General features: G+C 40.9%; 1 protein-coding gene across 1 annotated transcript in view; it reads right to left on the bottom strand.

Moving 5' to 3' along the window:
- Positions 1-5,043: 5,043 nt before the first annotated feature.
- dnaaf11 (dynein axonemal assembly factor 11) overlaps positions 5,044-23,022 on the bottom strand; it is a 53,230-nt gene continuing 35,251 nt past the window's right edge. Inside the window, exons 8-12 of the mRNA XM_073043203.1 lie at positions 20,513-20,578; positions 19,486-19,555; positions 16,615-16,710; positions 12,492-12,577; positions 5,044-5,366 (exon numbers count right to left, since the gene is read on the bottom strand). Of these exons, the coding sequence (XP_072899304.1) occupies positions 5,186-5,366; positions 12,492-12,577; positions 16,615-16,710; positions 19,486-19,555; positions 20,513-20,578 (499 nt within the window). The 3' untranslated portion in view covers positions 5,044-5,185. The remainder of the gene's footprint in view (positions 5,367-12,491; positions 12,578-16,614; positions 16,711-19,485; positions 19,556-20,512; positions 20,579-23,022) is intronic.

The raw sequence follows: 23,022 nt of genomic DNA, 5'->3' as shown, positions 1-23,022 counted from the left end.
AGAAGTCTGTCAAAGTTTTAGATGACATGCCAAATCTTTGCACAGTCCTAACAAAGCTGAGACACTGCTATGCTTTCTTCAATATGACACTTTACTACTGGACTCAGGACAGATCCTCTAAAATGATAATCTTGAGAAATTTAAAATTGTTGGCCCTGTCCACTTCTAATCCCTCAATAAGGACTGGCTAATGAACCTCCAGTTTCCTCTTCCTGAAATCAATAATTGTTGTGGCACCACTCAGCCAGATTGTCCCTCCTATATACTGATTCATCACCTCCTTTGGCCCAGTCAAAAACAGTGGTATCAGCAAACTTAAATATAGCATTGGAGTTGTGCTTAGTCTCACAGTCTTAAGTATAAAGTGAGTAGAGCAAGCGGCTAAGCATACAGCCTTGTAGTGCACCTGTGCTGAATGCTATTATCCCCTCAATGAGCTGTAGTCTTTACAGAGTATCCTGATGTATGATTCTTCAATGTCCAGATGTTTCAGGATTCAGGTTTATCATCACTGGCACATGCTGTGAAATTTGTTAACTTAGCAGCAGCAGTAACAATACAATACATGAAAGAAGAAAGAACTATGAAATAAGTGAATTAATTACATTCAGTATATATGTCTGTTGAATAGTTACATTAAAATAGTGCAAAACAGAAATAATATCAAAAAAGGTGAGGTAGAGTTCATGCACATTTAGGAATCAGATGGCAGAGGGAAAGAAGTTGTTCTTGAATCGCGGAGTGTGTGCCTTCAGGCTTCTGTACCTTATTCCTGATGGTAACAATGAGAACGGGGTATGTACTGGGTGATACGGTTCTTTAATAATGGACGTTGCCTTTCTGAGGCACTGCTCCTTAAAGATGTCAGATTCCTCTCCATAGTACATCTATAGAAGTTTGACTGTTTTAGGTGAGAAAACAAATCTCTTCAAGCTTCTAATGAAATATAGCTGCTGTCTTGCCTCCTTTAAAGCTGTATTGATATGTTGGGACCAGGTTATATCCTCAGAGATCTGGGCACCCAAGAACTTGAAACTGCTCACCCTTTCCACTTCTGATCCCTCCATGAGGATTGGTATGTGTTCCTTCATCTTGCCCTTCCTGAAGTCCACAGTCTGCTCTTTTGTCTTACTGACGTTGAGTGCCAGGTTGTTGCTGCAACACCGCTCAACTAGCTGGTATATCTCACTCTTGTATATCCTCTATTTCCATCTGAGATTGAGATTGAGGAATGAGTGAAGAGCCAATGAAATGGTATCTGCTGTTGACCTGTTATGAAGGTAGGCAAATGGAGTGCATTCAATTTGCTTCTCAGGCAGAAGTTGATGTTTCATCACCAACTTTTCAACAGAAAACTGTATCCACTGAGGTACTTTGTAGAGTATTTTTCATCATCTTGTTTTACTGAGGTATTTGAGGATGATTTACTTCCATTTCTGTTCTGACTACATGTAACCACAACACCAGCTACCACAAAGACTTTGACAGAGCAAGGTTGTGCTCCAATGGAAAGGGAATAAAAACAGCTGGAGACAGCACATTGGCTGGATATACTCAACAGAGACACAAGTAGGCAGGCATATAAAAGCGTGTGTGTGTATGCACATGTGGCAGACAAATGTGCTCATGTACTGTATGCATACAAGCATCCATTTGCATGCATACACATATGCATATTTATCCACTTTTTCATGTAAAGAAAAAATTCCTCACGCCTCCCATTTTACTACCTTCCCTCCCTCATTACCTCCTCCCCAACAGCCTTCCTTAGGATATGTAAATTCACTCTTCTCCCTTCTCAAATATTTCCATTTACATCTCTTCACTTTAAGTTCTCCTCATTTTCTCCATCACACCTTCATTTCTATTTACCACTTGCACCCCCCCAAGTTCCCTCAGAGTTCCTTCACTCTCCCTGTTTTATTCTCTCCATTCCATCTCAGCATCCTACCCTTCACTCATTCCCTTCAATCTCAGGTCCTTCCTGTGCTGATTTGACTTGTGTCTCTGTGACCACCTAGGTTTTATTTGGTTGCTCTGAGTTTCTCCGTATCTAAAAGCCGTGAACTGTTCCTTCATATTTGCACATTGCTTCTTGGAGATATGACCTTGACCATCTCTAGACCTATAATACAGTTTGGGCTGCAGTTGTTTGACATGGATGACAGCAAGATTAGCCAGCTTTTTGAAAGGACACGGATACAAACGCAGATGGGGCCATGAATACTGCCATTCTGATACTTGTGCTTAATGGAGTTCTCACCATTCATCTCCGACTACATCTTAACAATGCAGGTAATCTGTTTCAGAAAATAATCTGTTTGATCAACACAAACTCTGCAAGCCACTTTGAACACTGCATACTCAGCCACAACACCTGAAGACTAAGCTTGGATGGGAATAATGATTTGACTGAATCATTAGAAATAAGGTGTTTTCTGCTTGTGATGCACTGAAGCTGAAAAATCATTTACATACTGACTAGATTTACACATGTGCTAATGGCATCATCCATCACTTCTATACTACGGAGCTGGGACTCCTAACCTTTCTTATGCCATGAAATACCATTCAGCAAGAGGTTTATCATCCCAAGGTTGGGAACATCTAGACAAAAGGGACTATAAAAAGCCTTTTGCGGATTTAATACAAGACATTTGTACATTATTGACATCACATGCAACTTTCTGGCATTCCTACCAATGCTCCAAATGTTTGTTTGTGTTCATCTGCCAGCCTTCTGCAAATTGGAGAAAGCTACAGAGTATGCATTGAAGCAAGGTTAACTGCCAAAACAAAAGCAAGAAAATAATGCTTACACCATCTGAAATCAGTATATCAACAGGGAATAGGGGTTTGTTTGTGGGGTAGTGATGGAGTGGAAATAAGGAGTATTAGGTATTGAGGAATCAGTCACTTTCTACTGCTGGCCATGGTCTTATCTTGCCTATGCCTACTAAGGCATCAATTCATTCTTCATGGGCATGTGTAATGGGCTGTTGATCAGACCCAAACTATTTGATTGTCCAGGTGATGCGGTAATAAGCATAAAAGCACAGCAAAGTAACTTAAGCCTAATTTATTATCATTACGGAAAAACACAAACCACACAAAATACTTGTAACGTCACATAGATTTCAGGGCTCAGTATTCTTAGTCATCACTTGATTGTCACCATTGTCGGAGGAATTCCAAACTCCTACTGACTAATGAAACCACCCTGGGTCCTGGACACTGATCACGATTTCAGGCCCGCAGTTGAAGTCTTGTGAAACCAGGAAAGGCAGCTCAACATACAAGCTTCACAAGGCAGAGAAACCCAGAAACAGACAAACTCTGTTCTTTTGTTCTCATGCCATTAACTCAGCATATTTTCTTTCATTCATGCAACATGTGTCCATTAGCACAGTGTTCAGTGTAAATCAATTAGATCAGGGGTGTCAAACTCATTTTAGGTCACGGGCCGGATTGAGCGAAATGCAGCTTCATGCGGGCCGGATCAGTCGGACGCGTGCGAACGCAGCTTTCGTTGCCTCCGTTTTTTCAGCCTGCTCTCATGTGTCTCAGTCTCTGCTATAACTACAAAGTGTTTCACTTTACAAATTCCGTTTCTTATGAAGAAGACTGCTGAATAAACACTAAAACCCCTGAAAACCTGGTACCTGAATAAACTCAGCATTAGCCATATGCGCTTCGGTTACTGGGGCCAGCTTTAATAGTAATTAGATATTATCTCGCGGGCCAAAGATAATTCCACCGCGGGCCGGATTTGGCCCGCGGGCCTTGAGTTTGACATACATGAATTAGATAATTTAATGAATGCTCTTCATCCATTGGTCCACTAATGTTTTGGACACAACATTCCTTGGACTTGCAAAAGAAAATTAATATTACATATAAGCAATAAACCCAAATCCAAAAAAGAATCCATCAAGCCAACCTGACATTTGCATTTTAAAGGTGCCTGAGACTGAAGAATCCAGCTGCTATCAGCAAACATTCTACAATCATTAACACTGTTTACCTTGTACAGACACTTTGAAAGCTTACTCACTATTCAGTGTTCAGAAAGAATCCAATTGTCTTTTTGAACTGTTCAGACATTCATCCAAAGCTTTACAAAATTTAATGCAATACATTCTACCCCTTGAATGTCTGGCAGGTGAAAGACTTAAAACTCTTCCTTCTGCTTAAAACAAAGAATACATATTAATATCCCTTGCATGATTAAAACTAATATTATTACAATTATTAAAATATGAAAAATGATCAACTTCAACATTCACATGATCATATCATGCAAGTGTTTTGCTACATTGCTCTTCAAGAGAAGGATAGTGTATTAGTATTGTATAATGTACTTGAATGATGTGCCCATTGTTGCTGAATAGCTAGAGGCTTGTACTAGATCTGTTTTTTGATTTCATTATAGAAATCTGTTTGTCTCTAACACAAGAACCAATCACATTGTTCATTTTGATTTGAGCAATAGGCAATGAAACTGTATTCTTTTGAAACGTGAAGATCAGGTACCTCAAAGATGTCTTTAGTGTTTCAAATGATCTGTTGAATCCATAAACCGGAAAAGATTTATTTAATATATTCCTGAGAAACCACTTGTTTGAGCACATAAAATATACTATGTTGGCAGATGATCACTACTAAATATAAATAAGCCAACAGTAATGGAATAATTTTTTGTTTTCAGCAGCTTGCTTTGTTTTTAGAACAAACTAATTTCCAGTTAAATAAAAATCTAACTTTTCTAAACTTATTCTTCTGCACTGCCAGTAGGTGGCAATCAATAAGATACATGAGTAAAAAATGAATTATATGATTTTGGTTTCTTCATTTAAAGCTTAGGTAGGTCTGATTTATAAAAGGTTTTAAAAACTTAATAGCAATAGTGATTTAGCAGGTTCCTTAAAACTGTGCTCAGAGTCTATCATTTTAACTAACAAACATAGCTATAACAAGTTGGTTCTTTGTGATTGATGTCTGGTGACCTCAGTCACTAATAAGCAACATAAGACCCAAGAATTCTGGTACTGTTAAATTTTATTTTCAACACTGCTTAAATTAAAATTAGTGAAACTACCCAATTAAATTTACAAACTCATATCCAGGGCAAAGAATTTCACTTCATCAGATGTCCAGAAGAATGAGTGCTGATTCATATCCGTTTTTAATTGACCAATGGTGGAACCTCAGGATTATCTTGGAAGTCACCGTTGTTCCTTTCTGGTACTCTACTTTGGTGAAATCTGAGAGGACCTTGAGCAACTGATTTCTTTGCAGTCACAATATTGGTCAAGTCAACACGCTTGCTTGGATCCACTTCTAACTTCTCAATACATTGAGTTGTTCTGTGGGACAACATGACAGTCAATCAAATTAGGGTACTGCTTAAATTTTTCTATCCATGAAGATTGTACATCTATTGGTGGATTCTACCAAGCTCTATCATTAATATGGTTTTCACAGGGCATATTATAGCTTCAAATTGATTTAATATTCACTTCAAAAATTTTACACAAAATTGGAACTAGATGGGAGAATAGTTTAGCTCATGGAGTGGCGGTGCAGACTCGATGGGCCAAATGGCCTGCTTCTGCTCCTTTGTCTTGTGATCTTGTGATTTCGTAAAACTTCCAAGGTCATCAAAGACAGGCTGCAGCTTAAGCAAATGTCATTTGCTCCATATGTTCCAGTTCAACTTGCATTATATCAATTGTACATTATCTGCATGCCAAAAGCAAAGATATTACTTAGAGTCAAGATATCTGAACTATGAAAGGATTAGAAACCATTATGCATTGATTCCTCCCCAGATATTTCTGAACACTTTTTTAGCAGTGGATAGGGGAAGAAGCCAATGGCCTAAAACAATCAGATCTTCATTCTTTCTGAATTTTCTGTAATTCCCAGAAATTAACCCACAAACGTGTTTAATGCCAGGTGTTAAGGTGTCAGTTATGAATTGTGTTTATTGCTTTGCTTTTTTTAAAACAGCTTTTTCAGCCTGGAAAACAGCCTGTCAATGGAGCTGCTGAGTCTGCACAGCAACCACTCACCTAGACCTGTGTGTGTGTGTGGATACATGTGTCGCCCGTTTTTCGAAATTCGCTTTACATCAACTCGCTGTTACGAAAGACCTACACTAGTTACCTGTTTTCGCTAACAGAACATGTTTTCACTGTTATGAAAAAAGGCAGCGTGCGCCGAGCAGCCAAGTTCCTCCCCCGGAACTGCATTCTAGCCGGCATTGCTCAAACACGTGCCTGTGAGCATCTGTGCTTTACGTCGATTTATTTTGTGCATCCATTATCAAGATGAGTTCTAAGGTATCGGAAAAGCCTAAAAGAACGTGTAAGAGCACGCTACACTTAGCGTAAAACTAGACATAATTAAGTGTTTTGATCATGGTGAACAAAGGAAGGACATAGTGAGTTTGGCTAAAGGTTTGTGGAAGTTGACGAAGATGATATTGAAGAGGTTTTGGCATCCCATGACCAAGAACTGAGAGATAAAGAGCTGATGAAGAGGAAAGGATAACAATTGAAGCCGAACAGCCCAAAAGTGAAGACGTCCAGGAACTGAACCGGAAGCAATTGCGTGAGATTTTCGTTGCGATTGACAACGCAGCAACAATTGCAGAAAAGTACGACTTTAATTTTGAAAGGGTATGTAGGTTTAGGGCATATTTGCAGGATGGTTTGAGTGCTTACAAAGAAGTGTATGATAGAAAAATGCGCAAGGCTAAGCAGTCAAGTAGACTGTCGTATTTCAAGCCTTCCACATCAGCCACAGCAGACGAAGAAACTCGACCTTCGACATTGAGGCAGGCAGACATAGAAGAGGTGACCTGCCTGTCCTGATGGAAACAGACGACGATGAGATGACACCCCAGTCTCCTCTACCTCCCACCACCCCAACCTCCAACGACTCAGCCTAACACACCATAACAGGAAAGATACCAACAAAATAGAGTGAGGACAGAGAAGATTACTAGAATGTTACCTGGGTTTCAGCACCTAAGTTACAGGGAAAGATTGAACAAGTTAGGTCTTTATTCTTTGGAGCATAGAAGGTTGAGGGGGGACTTGATAGAGGTGTTTAAAATTATGAGGGGGGTAGATAGAGTTGACATGGATAGGCTTTTTCCATTGAGAGTAGGGGAGATTCAAACAAGAGGACATGAGTTGAGACTTACGGGGCAAAAGTTTAAGGGTGACTTGAGGAGGAATTTCTTTACTCAGAGTGGTAGCTGTGTGGAATGAGCTTCCAGTAGAAGTGATAGAGGCAGGTTCGGTATTGTCATTTAAAGCATAATTGGATAGGTATATAGACAGGAAAGGAATGGAGGGTTATGGGCTGAGTGCGGGTCAGTGGGATTAGGTGAGAGTAAGTGTTCAGCACAGACTAGAAGGGCCGAGATGGCCTGTTTCCGTACTGAAATTGTTATATGGTTATTATATAGGCTGTGTATTTATCAGATCATTCCTGCTTTTACTATACGTTACTGCTATTTTAGGTTTTATGTGTTATTTGGCATGATTTGGTAGGTTATTTTTTGGGTCTGCAAATGCTCACAAATTTTTCCCATATTAATAAATGGTAATTGCTTCTTCACTTTACGACATTCCAGCTTACGAACCATTTCATAGGAACGCTCTACCTTCGAATAGCGGGGGAAACCTGTATATACCCATCTCTACATTATATATAATCTCCATCCCCCCTCTCGCCCCAACCCTAACACTCTCCCTCCTCAAAAGCGACAGCTTTTGCGCACCTTGCCGCCTCCCCCTGCCAACGTACTGTATCGCCTGTGTCTCTGAGACTGAGACCAGACACCGGGCGGCACGTGATTGGAAGATGGCGGCAGACTTGGGCCAGAGGCTCTGCTTCCCAACTGAAATCACGGAAACCAACCTCAGACCAGACCTTCTGCTATGGTCAGCCTCACTCCATCTCGTTTACATCATCAAGCTTACAGTGCCCTGTGGGAGGATGCAGTGTAGGAGGCCTACGAGCCCAAGAAGCTGAGGTACGCTGAGCTTGCAGCTGACGTGCGGCAAAGTGGCTGGAAAGCAAGGGTGCGACCGGTCGAAGTAAGCTGCAGAGGATTTGTAGCCACATCAACATCAAGGCTACTGCGGGAGTTGGGAGTGTGAGGTAGGACGCACCGACAAGCAGTCAAAGACCTCTCCAGAGCTGCTGAAAAGGGTAGTCAGTGACTCTGGATGAACAGAAAGGATTCCATCTGCGCCCCAACTGAGTGAATGGCATCTAGGGGTGGGGGGTGAGCCCGGGATGCCGGGATTCACTGCTGAACCCGCTGGAGGTGTCATGGGCCCATCAGCAAAACACTAGGGAAAGAGGGCGCCCACTTGATAACCCAGAAGATGCCACCACTTACTTGGCTACCCCGCAGAGTCTAGGCAGCATGCATCAGGGGTGTAAATAAGGGATATTAACATCTAGTCCTACGTAACATACCATAGTGATTCATTTTAAAAGTATTTTCTCTTCAAGACCTTTACATTGGATAATGAGGGCAGAACAAAGGCTCCATATAAGGAATAGGCCACTCTAGGTCTCAACCCCTTTTTTTGCTGTTTAATTATGTGTACACCAACAACTTTTAACCACTTTGGCTCCATATCCCCAAACCCATAATCTTCCTTCACCACATTTATCTCAATAAAAATCTGTTCATCTTATTTTGCAGTTCAATTGATCCAGAAGAAAAAGAAACAAGAAATATGAGCAGGAGAAGACCATCTGACTCATGACATTTTGTAAAGTGTCCCAGGTTTCCTCTGCTCTATTAGTAAAATGGCTTTCCAATATCAAAAAAAAAGAATCACAAAATAGCATTTCCCTTAATTACAAATGAAGTCTGTGTTTTAGATAAACACGAGGAAGTCTGCAGATGCTGGAAATCCAAAGCAACACACTCAACATGCTGGGAGAACTCAGCAGGAGCAGTCAGACAGCTGATATTTCGGGCCAAGACGCTTCTTCAGGACTGAGACGGAAAATATGCCAGAATCAAAAGGTGGGAACAGGCAGAAGAGGCTAAGTGGAAAGTGATAGGTGAAGGGATGAAGAAAGAAGATTCTGATACAAGAGGAAAGTGCACCATAGGCAAGAGGAGGAAGGGACCAGGGAGAGTAATAGATGGAGGAGAAGTAGTAAAAGGTCTGAGTGGGGACTGGAAGCAATGGGGGAGTGGATATTTTTTTTACCAGAAGGAGAGAAACCCTCTACTATTTATGGAAACAGATGCAGTCATCAATGGAGTGGAGGAAGAATTGAGGAGAATAACTGGGGAAGGCATCAACATGGGCACTTCTACATAGCCAACGAACAGGCAGGCATAGTTGGGGCCCATGCGATTTCTGATGGTTGCCCCTCAAGTTTGATTAAAGTGGGAGCAGACAGAAGTAGAAACTGTTCAGCATGAGGATCAGTTCTGCCAGATGGAGGAGAGGGATTGGTTGGTACTTTTGTCGAGAAGGAAGTGGAGAGCTTTGAAGCCTTCCTGATGGGTGATAGAAGTGTAAGGGATTGAACATCCATGATGAAGGTGAGGCAGTCAGGGCCAGGGTACTGAAACTTACTGAGGAGACTGAGGGTATGAGAAGTGCCACAGATGTAGGTGGAAAAGGACTGGAATTAAGAAACGAAGGCACGAGTTCAGTGGAGCAGGTAGAGTCAATAAGCCAACCCAGACAGTCTGGTTTGAGGATCTTGGACAGGTGGTAGAAGCGAGCAGTGCAAGGTAGGGGAACTATGAGTTTGGTGGCAGTGCATGGGAGTTTGCCAGAATGGATGAGATCATTGATGGTGTCGGACTCAGTTGTCTGATTGTGTGGAGAGGTGTTCTTCTCGAGGGGTAGGTATAAGGAGGTAACTGATCTCACCAGGTCAGTTTGCCAGACTACAAAAGCAATCCCTTTGTCTGCAGGCTTGATTGTTGGGATAGGCGCAGAGAGAATGGAGGGCAGTGTGCTCTGAGAGTGAAAAGTTGAAGAGGAGTGCTGAAGTGTGTTTTAGATTCTCTGGCGAAAGAAAAAAATGTTCTTTATCTACTTATAAAGATCTTGCCATTTTTACAGGTATGGCAGAATAAGATATGGATAGTAATAATGTACCTGAAGCTCTTATCAGAAAACACACCTCGACAGCCCAAAATTTAAATTTTCATGACTTTAAACCAATACCCAATTCTTCCGATCTAGTAATATTTTTTGAAAAATATCAACAGGATTGGTGGGCAAAGGCCTTACTTTTAATTAATATCAACATTTATTTGTTATACTGACAAGTTCTTCTGAAATATACTGTATATCTTCTCTAATTTGCCATTGATTTTCAATAAATCCTTCCTGTAATTTTAAGGATGTTTTACACTTAGTCCATAGCAGTTTTAGTTGTTTATGTTTTGATAAGATCATCTCTCATTCATCTAACCCATGAGATAAGTCAGGGCATTCATCTAATCACCAAAATGTATCGGAATAACTTCTGTCAAAAAAGATGAGTAGATTAACGACAATAATCATAAACATAGGTCTATATATTCATCTGCATAATTTATCTGGCATTAAAATTACATTGGCAACGTTCCTCGAGTTGTTTTAAAAAAAAGCTTCATAAAGAAATTGTTGATAAGGCTGGAGTGCATGCTATAATCATCGGGATAAGAGCCGGGGGTGGATGTGTGGGAGAATGCCAAATCCCATCAAGGATAAACAGAACATGAGGGAACCCAAAAATTAGGTACACTTAGGAGAAAGTTTTCTTGTAGAAGCAGCATTTATGGCTGGAAGCTCTCAAGGAAGCAACTGTGAAAGACCATGAGCGCTCTCTATCAATGCTTCTACTTTTGGGAGCTTAACAATGCTGGAAAACACCCTACATTCCTTCCAGACATGAAAACAAAACACAAAATCAAAATTCTGTATGCCTGAAGAGCTTTTCTTGATTTTTGATAAGCTGTATCATGTAAGAGGAGAAACCTACTGGGTTCTTAAGACAAGTTCTGGAGAATGAAGGTGACTCTTGAGAAAACTTTGCTAAAAGGAAGCATAGACTATTTTCTAAATGGAGAAAAAGTTCAGAATTGGAAGTAAAAAGGAACTTGAGAGCACTCATGCAGATTCCCTAAAGGTTTACATGCAGTAAGGATGGCAAGTGCAATGGTAGTATTCATTTCAAGACAGCTACAATATAAAAACAAGGATGTAATGCTGAAGCTTTATAAAGCATTGGTCATACCACATATGAATTTTGCGAGCAGTTTGGGTGCCATATCCAAGGATGGATGTGCTAATACTGAAGTGGGTTCAGAGGGTATTGATGAGAATGATCTCGGGGATGAAAGCGTTAATGTATGAGAAGTGTTTGATAGCTCTGGGCCTCCACCCACAGGAACTTATAAGGATGAGGGGGATCTTATTGAAATCTACCAAATATTGAAAGGCTTGGATATGGTGGAGAGATATGAGAAATTAGATATGAGAAAAAAAATGGACAGGGCCAGTCACAATCAATGTAATAGAAAATCCCAAGAGAAATTAATTTTGGGCATTATTGAGATTATTAGGTTCACAAGATGCTAATAAAATAGTGCAAAGAATTATAAACATTTCCCAACAGAAGTACATACACTACTAACAAATGCTGCTAGCGATTCTAGAAATCTCTAACTCTGGCAATGCCATATTATACATAATTTTCACCTGGTACTGACTGTATAGATCAATTTTTGGGTAATGGTAAATTATATTAGTTGGTGGAGGCAAGACAAAAGTGGATTTCTACGTGTGATTAGTACTGTCCTGTGCACCCCACCCCATCTTACTCTGATCATCACTGACTATTCTGACAGGCTGCATCACTGTCTGGTATGGGGACGGGGGGGTGCTACTGGACAGGACTGAAAGAAACTGCAGAGAGTTGTAAATCTAGTCGGCTTCATCTTGGGTTTTAGCTACAAAGCACCCAGGACATCTTCAAGGAGTGGTGTCTGAGAAAGGCAGTGCCCATTATTGACTTCCAGCACCCAGGGCATGCCCTTTTCTCACTGTTACCATCAGGTAGGAGGTACAGAAGCCTGAAGGCACACACTCAGCGATTCAGGAACAGCTTCTTCCCCTCTGTCATCCAATTCCTAAATGGACATTGAACCCGTGAACACTACCTCACTTTTTAAATATATTATTTCTGTTTTTTGTATGATTTTTAATCTATTCAATATATGTATACTGCAATTGATTTACATATTTACTATTATTATTTTATATTTTTCCTCTTTTACAGTGTGTATTGCATTGAACTGCTACTGCTAAATTAACAAATTTCACAACGCATGCTGGTGATAAGAAACCTGATTCTGATCTGATGCAAGACACAACATCAATGCAAGGAACTGTATTGATACATAGGGAATATTTAGCTTGATATTACATAATAATTACCTTGAAACATCTGGGTCTGGATTGGCGCTGGTTAAAGGTCTAGCTGTAGTTTTACTCTTGAGCGTTGGCCTAATAATTTCATGCACCTGAAAGAATTATCTCAGATTAGAGATCCAGATTAAAAATATTTGTTATTCATAGAGAAAAGAATAAAATGATATGCAACCAAAAGCAACCTACTAGTTAATATTATGAAAAGGAAATTAAGATAATGTTTGGAATATAAGTTTGTGAATCTACTACTCAGGAATTAGGTTTCATAGGGGGCAAGTTTGTACACTGGGTGAACACAAAACATAGGTACTGCATCAGTCAACACCAAATTACAGTGTTTAAAATACAATACATTGGCAATATGCACTATTGGCTCGGCTCAGGACACATTTCCTGGAATGAGTATGCTGGTGTAATCAGTGCTACAAGTGGCAATATAGCATGTTTACTGACAACACATGTCAGGAATCTCTCCCTGATGCTGTGTGCTGCTATGACCTGGTCAAAGCTCAACACAGTGCTTTTCTGGGAATCAGGTAAGAATCCAGCAATGAATCACCCATAGCTCTGTGTGGAAGGGAAGTGGTTGTGTATGCTGGGACCAGTTGTATGTCCATTCATTGCTGATAGGACTCAAGGATGTTGACATAATAAGTGTAGTTTATTGCTGGAGACTGGGAGCATCTGCTCTGCGTGTTGACAGATGTCAGGATCCTATGCTGTCCCACATCACCACCTGTTCGATGTAATGGAAGCTAATGTCTCATCCCTCTATTTGGCTTCATAGCTCTCCTTATAGATAGAGGAATGGCTGACAGCCAGGAGGCAACAAGTAGGAATAAAGGGGGCCTTTTCTGGTTGGCTACCAGTGACTAGTGGTGTTCCTCAGGGGAGAGTATGGGATCACTGCTTTTCACATTGTTTATCAATGATTTGGATAATGGAATTGATGGCTTTGTGCCAAAGTTTGCAGATGATATGAAGATAGGTGGAAGGGTAGGTAGTGCTGAGGAAGCAATGCGATTGCAGCAAGACTTGGACAAATTGTAAGAATGGGCAAAAAAGTTGCAGATGGAATAGAGTTGGGAAATGTACAACAATGCATTTTGGTAAAAGGAACAATAGTGTGGTCTATTATCTAAATGCAGAGAAGGTTCAAACATCAGAGATGCAGAGGGATTTAGGATTCTGTATGCAAGATTCCCACAAAGGTTAATTTACAGGCTGAAGGTTAATTTACAGGCTGAGTCTGTAGTAACAAAGGCAAATGCAATGTTGGCATTTATTTCATGGGGAATAGAATATAAAAGCAAAGAGATAATACTGAGGCTTTCTAAGACATTAGTCAGGCTGCACTTGGGAGTATTGTCAACAGTTTTGTGCCCCGTATCTTAGAAAGGATGTGTTGTCTTTGGAGAGAGTCCAGAGGATGATTCCAGGATTGAAGGGAATAACATACGAGAAACAGTTGGCAGCTTTGTGCCTGTACTCACTGGAATTTAGAAGAATGTGGGGGGATCTCATTGAGACCTACCAAATGTTGAAAGGACTCTAAGGTAGATGTGGAGAGGATGTTTCCAATGGTGGGGTACGGGTGACCTTTTAGAACAGAGGTAAGGAGGAATTATTTTTAGCCAGAAAGTAGTGAATCTATGGAATGCTCTGCCATAGATTGTAGTGGAGGCTGGGTCCATGGGGCTATTGAAAGTGGAAATTAATAGTTTCCTGATTGGTCAAGGCATCAAAGGATATGGCAAGAAGGCAGGTGTATGGTGTTGAGTGGGACCTGCGATCAGCCATGATGGAATGGCGCAGCAGAATTAGGCTGAATGGCCTAATTCCGTTCGTACATTTTATGGTCTTATCCCTGTGCCAGGAACTTATTGCAAACCCCTGGTCTCATCACTGCAGCATGAAGCTGATGTGAACTCCTAGTCATCCCACTGCTATGCTCGTGGCCCAAGTGCTAGGATTCTGCTATGAATCCTGACTACTTGCATGGTAATGTAACATCTAGGCTTTAAGTGGGAAAACTGCCGTGAAGACTGGCAGGAAGGATCATGTAGTGATAATTTCTTTTTCAGCTGCATGGCTTTTCTGTTGTTTTCTGACCATCTCTTGTATTCCATGTATGTCAGTCTATTTACTCATGGCTTGTTCACTACTGTTTTCTCAAAGGTAAACCCCGAAGGGCTAGCATTGGTGTTAAACCCTATTGTACATCCTGGTTACACTTATTGTCGATTCTAAGCTGGTCAAATTGTTGCTAGAGGAATCAACATGTACAAACAAGCTGGAGGAACTCAGCAGGTCGGGCAGCATCCGTGGAAACGAGCAGTCAATGTTTCGGGCCGAGACCCTTCGTCAGGACTGAGGGATGAGGGGGCAGAGGCCCTATAAAGAAGGTGGGGGGGGGGGGAGGGTGGAAAACCAATCAGAGGAAAGATCAAGGGGTGGGGGAGGGGATAGGCAGGAACGGTGAAGAAGGAATGTAAGGGGAAAGCACTGTAGTATAGAAGAAGGCAGAATCATGAGAGAGGTGATAGGCAGCTGGAGGAGGAGGCAGTGAAAGTGGGATGAGGGAAGGAAGAGGGAGGGAATTACCGGAAGTTGGAGAATTCGATGTTCATACCAAGGGGCTGGAGACTACCCAATCGGTATATGAGGTGTTGCTCCTCCAACCTGAGTTTGGCCCCATCATGGCAGTAGAGGAGGCCATGTATGGACATATCCGAATGGGAATGTGAAGCAAAGTTGAAGTGGGTGGCAACTGGGAGATCCTGTCTGTTGTGGCGGACGGAGCGTAGGTGCTCAACAAAGCGATCCCCCAATCTGCGTCGGGTTTCGCCGATGTAGAGGAGGCCGCACCGGGAGCACTGGATGCAATAGATGACCCCAACAGACTCACAAGTGAAGTGTTGCCTCACGTGGAATGACTGTTTGGGGCCCTGAATGGTGGTAAGAGAGGAGGTGTAGGGACAGGTGTAGCACTTACGTTTGCAGGGATAAGTGCCAGGTGGGAGATCTGTGGGGAGGGACTGTGGACCAGGCATTCTCAGAGGGAATGATCTCTGTGAAAAGCGGAGAGGGGTAGAGAGGGAAAGATGTGCTTAGTGGTGGGGTCCTGTTGAAGGTGGCGGAAGTTGCGGAGGATGATATGCTGGATCCGGAGGCTGGTGGGGTGGTAGATGAGGACAAGGGGAACACGGTCCCTGTTGTGGTGACGGGAGGATGGGGTGAGGGCCGAAGTGCCACCCACTTCACATTCCCATTCGGATATGTCCATACATGGCCTCCTCTACTGCCATGATGAAGCCAAACTCAGGTTGGAGGAGCAACACCTCATATACCGTCTGGGTAGTCTCCAGCCCCTTGGTATGAACATTGAATTCTCCAACTTCTGGTAATTCCCTCCCTCTCCCTTCCCCCATCCCACTTTCACACTGCCTCCTCTTCCAGCTGCCTATCACCTCTCTCATGATTCTGCCTTCTTCTACTACCCATACTGCATTCCCTTTACATTCCTTCTTCACCTTTCCTGCCTATCCCCTCCCCCACCCCTTGATCTTTCCTCTGATTTATTTTTCACCTGGCACCTTCCCCCCTCCCCCACCTTCTTTATAGGGCCCCTGCCCCTTCCTTCTTCAGTCCTGACGAAGGGTCTCGGCCCGAAACGTTGACTGCTCCTTTCAACGGATGCTGCCTGACCTGCTGAGTTCCTCCAGCTTGTTTGTACGTGTTGATTTGACCACAGCATCTGCAATGTCCTTTGTGTTGCTAGAGGAATAAGTTTCTATAGTTCTTTCTTCTTACTGCTTTATATAACCGATTAAAGCAGGATTTTCCAAATAGTTATAGCAAAAAAATGAGCTCATTTTCACTGTATTTTAGGAAGAATAGAATATGATATTAATATAACTATTGCCATGCTTGTACATGAGAAAAGGATGTTGCCTCTCATCAAATCAACATAAATAAAGTGTTCTTTACTAATCTGGAATGGCTGTAGGTAGGTTATTGTCATTCACCAGACTAAATTACCAACTCATCACAACTGGGACACTTCAGCTGAACTAAAAAGATGGTAAGGCAACTAGTAAAAAGAACTGAATTTTCAGTGAATCTATACCTTTGGCATTGTAATAAGCAAATGTCCAGTCGTCTGGGACCTTTTGGCAGAACTACTATCAGGTTTCACTTCTTCTTGAAGCACTAGCTGAAATACCTAAAAATACAGAAAAATTGAAAAAATAAAATGTATTGATAAATAAAAGTAGCATAGCACTTACAAACTGATTTTTTGCTGCTAATTTTATACATTTAAACTATAAAATAAGTTGCTTAATTTCATTAAGTATTTTCATGGTTTTTGCACGACTCCTCTATGTGCAAAAGTCTATCTTCAAAACACAGAGCCTGCAGTGGAGCCATCCTGTTGGCTGGCATTCAACTTCAATTCCTCTGCCTAGGATGTCCTGATGATCGACTGGCTGGTCATTTATCAATATGCCAAGGACATGGCCCAGAAGACTAGCACGCCTTCAGGGTGTCGGATTTTCCTGGCTCTGCAGGTGGGCGGATTCAAGGTTGGTGCCACTGCAGAAAACTGGTGTGTCATGGGAGTACATAGAAGATCAAAAGCAGTCAGCTGGCTGTGTGCCCAGAGACCCAAGATCTTTGGGCACAGTGCTCGGAAAAAGCGACGCAACAAACTTTTAATACCATAAATCGGCGAGTTGTTTTGTTATGGCCCTCTCGCTGTGAAATGGGGACACTTCTTTTTCTCTTGTTAGGGAGAAGAGACAGCCTATGGTATGTTGAATACCAGGTGAATGAGTAGTCATTGGGGTACTGCAAATCTTGTGTTTTTATTGATGCTTCACTGCACTTGAGTGCATGTTGTGGGGGTGCCGATGCGATTTTGCTGGTGAGGAGGGAATCGTTACTTTGCTGCTGCTTATGTGTGGAGGGGGGAGCTGGGAGTTGCTTCAGGGTTCTAACATTTAACTGTTATTCATCCTTTGGGGCACTCTTCTGTTTTTGCGAAGAAAAAGAATTTCAGGATGTATATTCTATACATTTCTCTGACATTAAATTGAACCTATTGATTCAATGATCCAGAGTCACAATGGCTGGGGTATGGCCAAACATAAATTACATAATAATAATCCATAACTACCAAAATGGCTGGAATGAAATCTTTTATACAACTCTCCTGCAGGTAAATAGCCTTGTATTAAATAGGCATTGCTGGTCCTCTGGCTGATCAAATTGATCAGCATAGAAAAACCATTTCTATCACTGATTGTCTGAGGAGAAAAATTGCCAAGTAAGGTTTATTGCAAGTGATGAAAGAGTCAATATAAGGGAGAAGAGAAAGCACAATTGATGTTGTCCTTATCAATCTACATATATCCATTTACAGAATGTCAGGAATGACCTCCATAAGTACTTTTTAAGATCTGATTTCACATTCAGACCACAGATAAACACCATTGTATGTCACCAGCAATTTACTGATGGAATTGATACTAAACAGATGAAACAGTGCGTAACTGAGCATTGAACTTCTGACTTACCAATGTCTCAGAAATAATTACTTCAACTATGTCAAGGACTATCACATTTAAAGGAGGTGATGCACTCAAATCTAAAAATGCATTTACTGTCCTATATTATTAACACAATATTGTGCTTCTAGATCCACTTCCTCAAACCTGACTATCTTGCTATCAAACCTTGCTATCGAAAGCCAAAGTACCTCATTCCACTGCCGTTTTCAGTCCACTACAAGCAGATCACTTTTCCCTGACTTAGGCCTCCTGTGTACATCCCAAAACAATAGAACCCACTCCTCTTCAGTGATATATTGTCGGACTTCATTTTCCACAAGATTAAGTACTATAGTCACATTCTCCATCCACTGCAACCATAATACATCTTCCCCTAATTCCAAAACAAAACAGAAAAAAGCTCAGGTGGCATTTGTGGAAAAATATTTCAGGTCAGATAAAAGAGCTCAGACTGCTTCTCTTTCCACAGATGCAGCCCAATGAGTGCTCCCCGTTTTGTGTGACTTATTCTTATTTTCAGATATGCAAGAATCAATCAAAATCAGATTCAATATCAGTGGCGCATGTCATGAAATTAGTTTTGTGCTAGCAGTACTTTGCAACTCATAATTTAAAAAATTATGTATATATACTGTGTAAGAAATAAAAATAAAATACATTAGTAGTGCAAAAAAAAAGGGGGGGGGGGGGAGTAATTGCGGTAGTATTTACGGTTTCAGCATCCATTCAGAAATCTGATGGTGGAGGAGAAGAAGCTGTTCCTGAAATGTTGAGTATGTGTCTTCAGGCTCTTGCAACACCCCCCCTCCCCCGCATGCTAGAGAAGGCATGTCTTGGATAATGGGGGCTTCTTAATGTTTGATGCTGACTCTTTGAGGTATCACATTTCAAAGGTGTCCTTGATGCTGGGGAGGCTACTGGCCATGATGTGCTGGCTGAGTTTACAACTTTCTGAGCTATTTCCGATCCTGTGCAGTGGCTCCTCCATACCAGTGATGCAACTAGCATGTACTCTCCACGGTACAGCTGTAGAGATTTGTGAGTGTCATTGGTGACATAGCAAGTCTCGCTGAGAGTGCATGTAACATTTAAGCACTGTTACATCTGACCCTGTAGCACATGGTAGTAGGTGTTAATAATTAAGGCATCTAGAGGAGTGTGCAGCATGTCAGTTTTTGAAGCCATGTTGTACAAGCAACGTTATTACTGTTTTCAGTTTAAATCTAGGTACTGACATCGGATCCATGTAAATTTATGACAAAATTGGATTTATAGGTTGACGAGAAATGCAGCACAAGGTAAAACGATTGGGAAAAGAGAAGGTGATCTCTTTGAATCAACAGGCAGGTTTTACTTTTTTTGAGTTTCAAATAGCTTTGATGGTGTAAGTAAGTGTAACATTAATTTTACGTGTATCAGCTACTGACCTTTCCTTTAACCATCACACAAACGTGTGTTGGTTGAACATCAATGTCAAGTAAAGATGTATCCAGATACCTGTGGAATTAATTTTAAGAAAAAGGTTAGAATTTGCGCTGAATTATTCAAACTCAGATTTCACTATGTCATAGAAATTTATTGTACAGATCTATGGCATTTTGACCTCTGTATTTACATCACCTAAAAAACAGCTGTCTAATTCTCAGTGTGCAGCCTTGCAGATTATGGCCCATCAATCGCTAATCAAGGTATATTTTTAAAAATGATGAAGGTCTTACCACAATCACCCTTTCAGGCAGTGGATTCCAAACCATCACAACTCTGGTTATTTTTCTCCCAGATTGCCTTTAATCTTTGATCTCAAGGTCATGTCAGAGAGCAAGTCCTTCCTACTCCCTCCTCTAGACCTCTCAATTATTAACACCTCACTTTAATCACCCATCAACTTTTATTGTTAAAGAGAAAACAACACCCAGGCTAATCAATCTTCCCTCATCATTAAATATCTATAACTGGAAATTCTGCATCCACTTCAGTGTAATATCTTTGATATAATATGGTACGCAGAAATTTACACAGTAGATATCTGTGACCTAATTAATGTTTTGGACATGAGCACCATGATTGCCCTACTCATATGTTTTATGCCTTGACTAATAAAGGGTAGTTTCCAATTTACTTATAATCACCTGGAAATTTTCCATACCCTGACTGAGGGTTTGACTATGTTGTGTTTCAGTGCAACATGATGGAGAAGTCAGTACATGAGCTTGTGTTATTATTTCTACAGCACAGACTCTAAAATCACCACAAAAGAACTCACATATGGAATAGGTGCACGTCCAAAAATAATGGAACCCAATACTGCACAACTAATATCAGAAACTCAGCTAGTCTCAAAAGTATACACCAGTTATTAAAATATCCTCCTAAAAATAATACATTTTATCTACAGATGGTTAAATTTTGATAGGCATTCTGTAGTTAATTATTAAATTACTAAGCAAAGCCAACCTGTAAACAGCAAGATCTAATAGTAATTGATTATTTTCCTCATCATCGATCAATGAGAAATCAATCCTAGGGAGAAAAATAAAAGAAACATTAATCTCTAAACATACTCCATTTTAAAAAAGTTATACAGTAAGACTTTATTAAATGACACTGAATGATTTACTCATGTTATGACATGACTGATGCAAAGGGCTGGATTTTGGTAAAAATCACAGCAATACTGTTAAATCAAGTTCAAATTCAGTTTGTCATTCAACCTATCACATGTCTACAGCCAAATGAAACAACATTTCTCTGGACCAAGCTGCACAATGCATTTCATACAACTCCTACACATAGCACAAAGTAATATTAACATGAATACATTAACAATGAGGTGCATATACAAGTTAAAAAGTAAACAGTATAATGTGAATGATGTGAAGAGACTTGTATGGTGGCAGGGAATTCAATAGTCTCACAGCCTGGGGGAAGAAGCTGTTTGCCATTCTAACAGTCCTTGTCCTAATGCTACGATACCTCCTGCCTGATTGATCAAAGAGATTCCTGGATGGATCGCAGGGAATGCTAAGGGCCCTGCTTACACATCTGGTAATATCTCTAGTGGGTGGAAGAGAGCCCCTGATGAGCCTCTCAGCAGTCCATACATCCTTTGTAGGGACCTGGGGTCAGATGCCTTGCAATACCTGTACCAGATGGTGATGTGATACAGCTGGTCAGGACATTCTCCATGGTGCTCCCATTTTTAAAAATGGTTAAAATTGGGGGGAGGGTAGGAATAGAGCTTCATTTGCCTCAAGAGGTGGAGATGCTGATGTGCTTTCTTGACCAAATAGGTGGTGTTGAGACACCAGGTGAGATTGTCCATCATGTGCACTCCCAGAAACTTGGTGCTCCTAACTCTCTCCACAGTGGAGCCACATATATGCTGTGAAGAGCATGCACTTTCCTAAAGTCCACAATCATCTCTTGGATCTTGTCCCTGTTGACACTCAAGTTGTTGTGCTCACACCATTCTACAAGCCACTCTACCTTCTTCTCTGTATGCTGTCTCATCTTCGTAGTTAATGAATTTAACCAATGTTGTGTCATCAGTCAATTTGATGATTCGGTTTGAACTGGATCTACCAGTGCAGTCATGCGTCAGCAGCATAATAGCAGCGGGCTAAGCATTTAGTACTGGAGAGCACCAGTGTTCAGTGAAGTGTAGCAAGAGATGTATCTGTCAACACAGACTGGCTGTGGTCTTTCTGTCAAGAAGTCCAGGATCCAGATACAGCAAGAGGGGTTGAGACCCAATGACAACAATGTACCGAAAAGGATCTGAGGGATGAATGTACTAAATGCCAAGCTGAAATCAATTAACAGCATCATGGCATATGAAGCAACATTTTCTAGGTGGGACAGAACGGAATGGAGGGCAAAGGCTATGGCATCATCAGTGAACCGATTTGAATGATAAGCAAACTAGAAAGAGTCCAATGTAGCAGGAAGGTGGAATTTAAAGCAGTCCATAATCAACTGTTACACTTTTAATATTTTTGATAAAATATTGGCAACAGTTTAAATGGACTCTCTTGAATTTAAAATAAACATTTATAAACACAGACACTAGTTTTGTTAGATTTGCTCATTTTAAAAATATCATTTACTTCTCTTGTGTCTCTCTTAATCATATCAATATTTTCCTCTTAATTATGCATGATTTGATATTGAACAACTACTTTAACTTGCAATTACTGACTCAAAATCTGTGAGACAAAGTGAAAATTCTTTAAATTGATTGGTGAAGTGAGTACAGTTGCTAGTCATGTATGTGTATACACACACACACACACACACACACACACACACACAAAGTCAGAAGTTTACATACACCTTAGCCAAAGACATTTAAACTCAGTTTTACACAATTCCTGACATTTAATTCTAGAAAACATTCCATGTCTTAGGTCAGTTTGGATCACTACTTTATTTTAAGAATGTGAAATGTCAGAATAATAGTAGAGAGAATGATTTATTTCAACTTTTATTTCTTTCAGCACTTTCCTTAGTTAGTATTTGGTAGCATTGCCTTGTCAAACATTTTGGGTAGCCTTCCACAAGCTTCTCACAGTAAGATGCTGGAATTTTGTTCCATTCCTCCAGACAGAACTGGTGTAGCTGAGTCAGGTTTGTAGGCCTCCTTGCTTGCACACACTTTTTCAGTACTGCCTACAAAATTTCTATCGGATTGAGGTCAGAAAATGATGTCAAATCTGGTTCATCCTTGGGAGCAATTTTCAAATGCCTGAAGGTACCACGTTCATCTGTACAAACAATAGTACGCAAGTATAAACACCATGGGACCACACAGCCATCATTACCACTCAGGAAGGAGATGCATTCTGTCTCCTAGAGATGAATGTACTCTTGGCGCAAAAAGTGCAAATCAATCCCTGAACAACAGCAAAGTACCTTGTGAAGATGCTGGAGTAAACAGGTAGACAAATATCTACATCCACAGTAAA

The sequence above is a fragment of the Hemitrygon akajei genome, chromosome 1, assembly GCF_048418815.1.
Source record: "Hemitrygon akajei chromosome 1, sHemAka1.3, whole genome shotgun sequence".
Lineage (NCBI taxonomy): Eukaryota > Metazoa > Chordata > Chondrichthyes > Myliobatiformes > Dasyatidae > Hemitrygon > Hemitrygon akajei.
The sequence above is the reverse complement of the archived record's forward strand: the minus strand, read 5'-3'. Positions and strand labels throughout refer to the sequence as shown.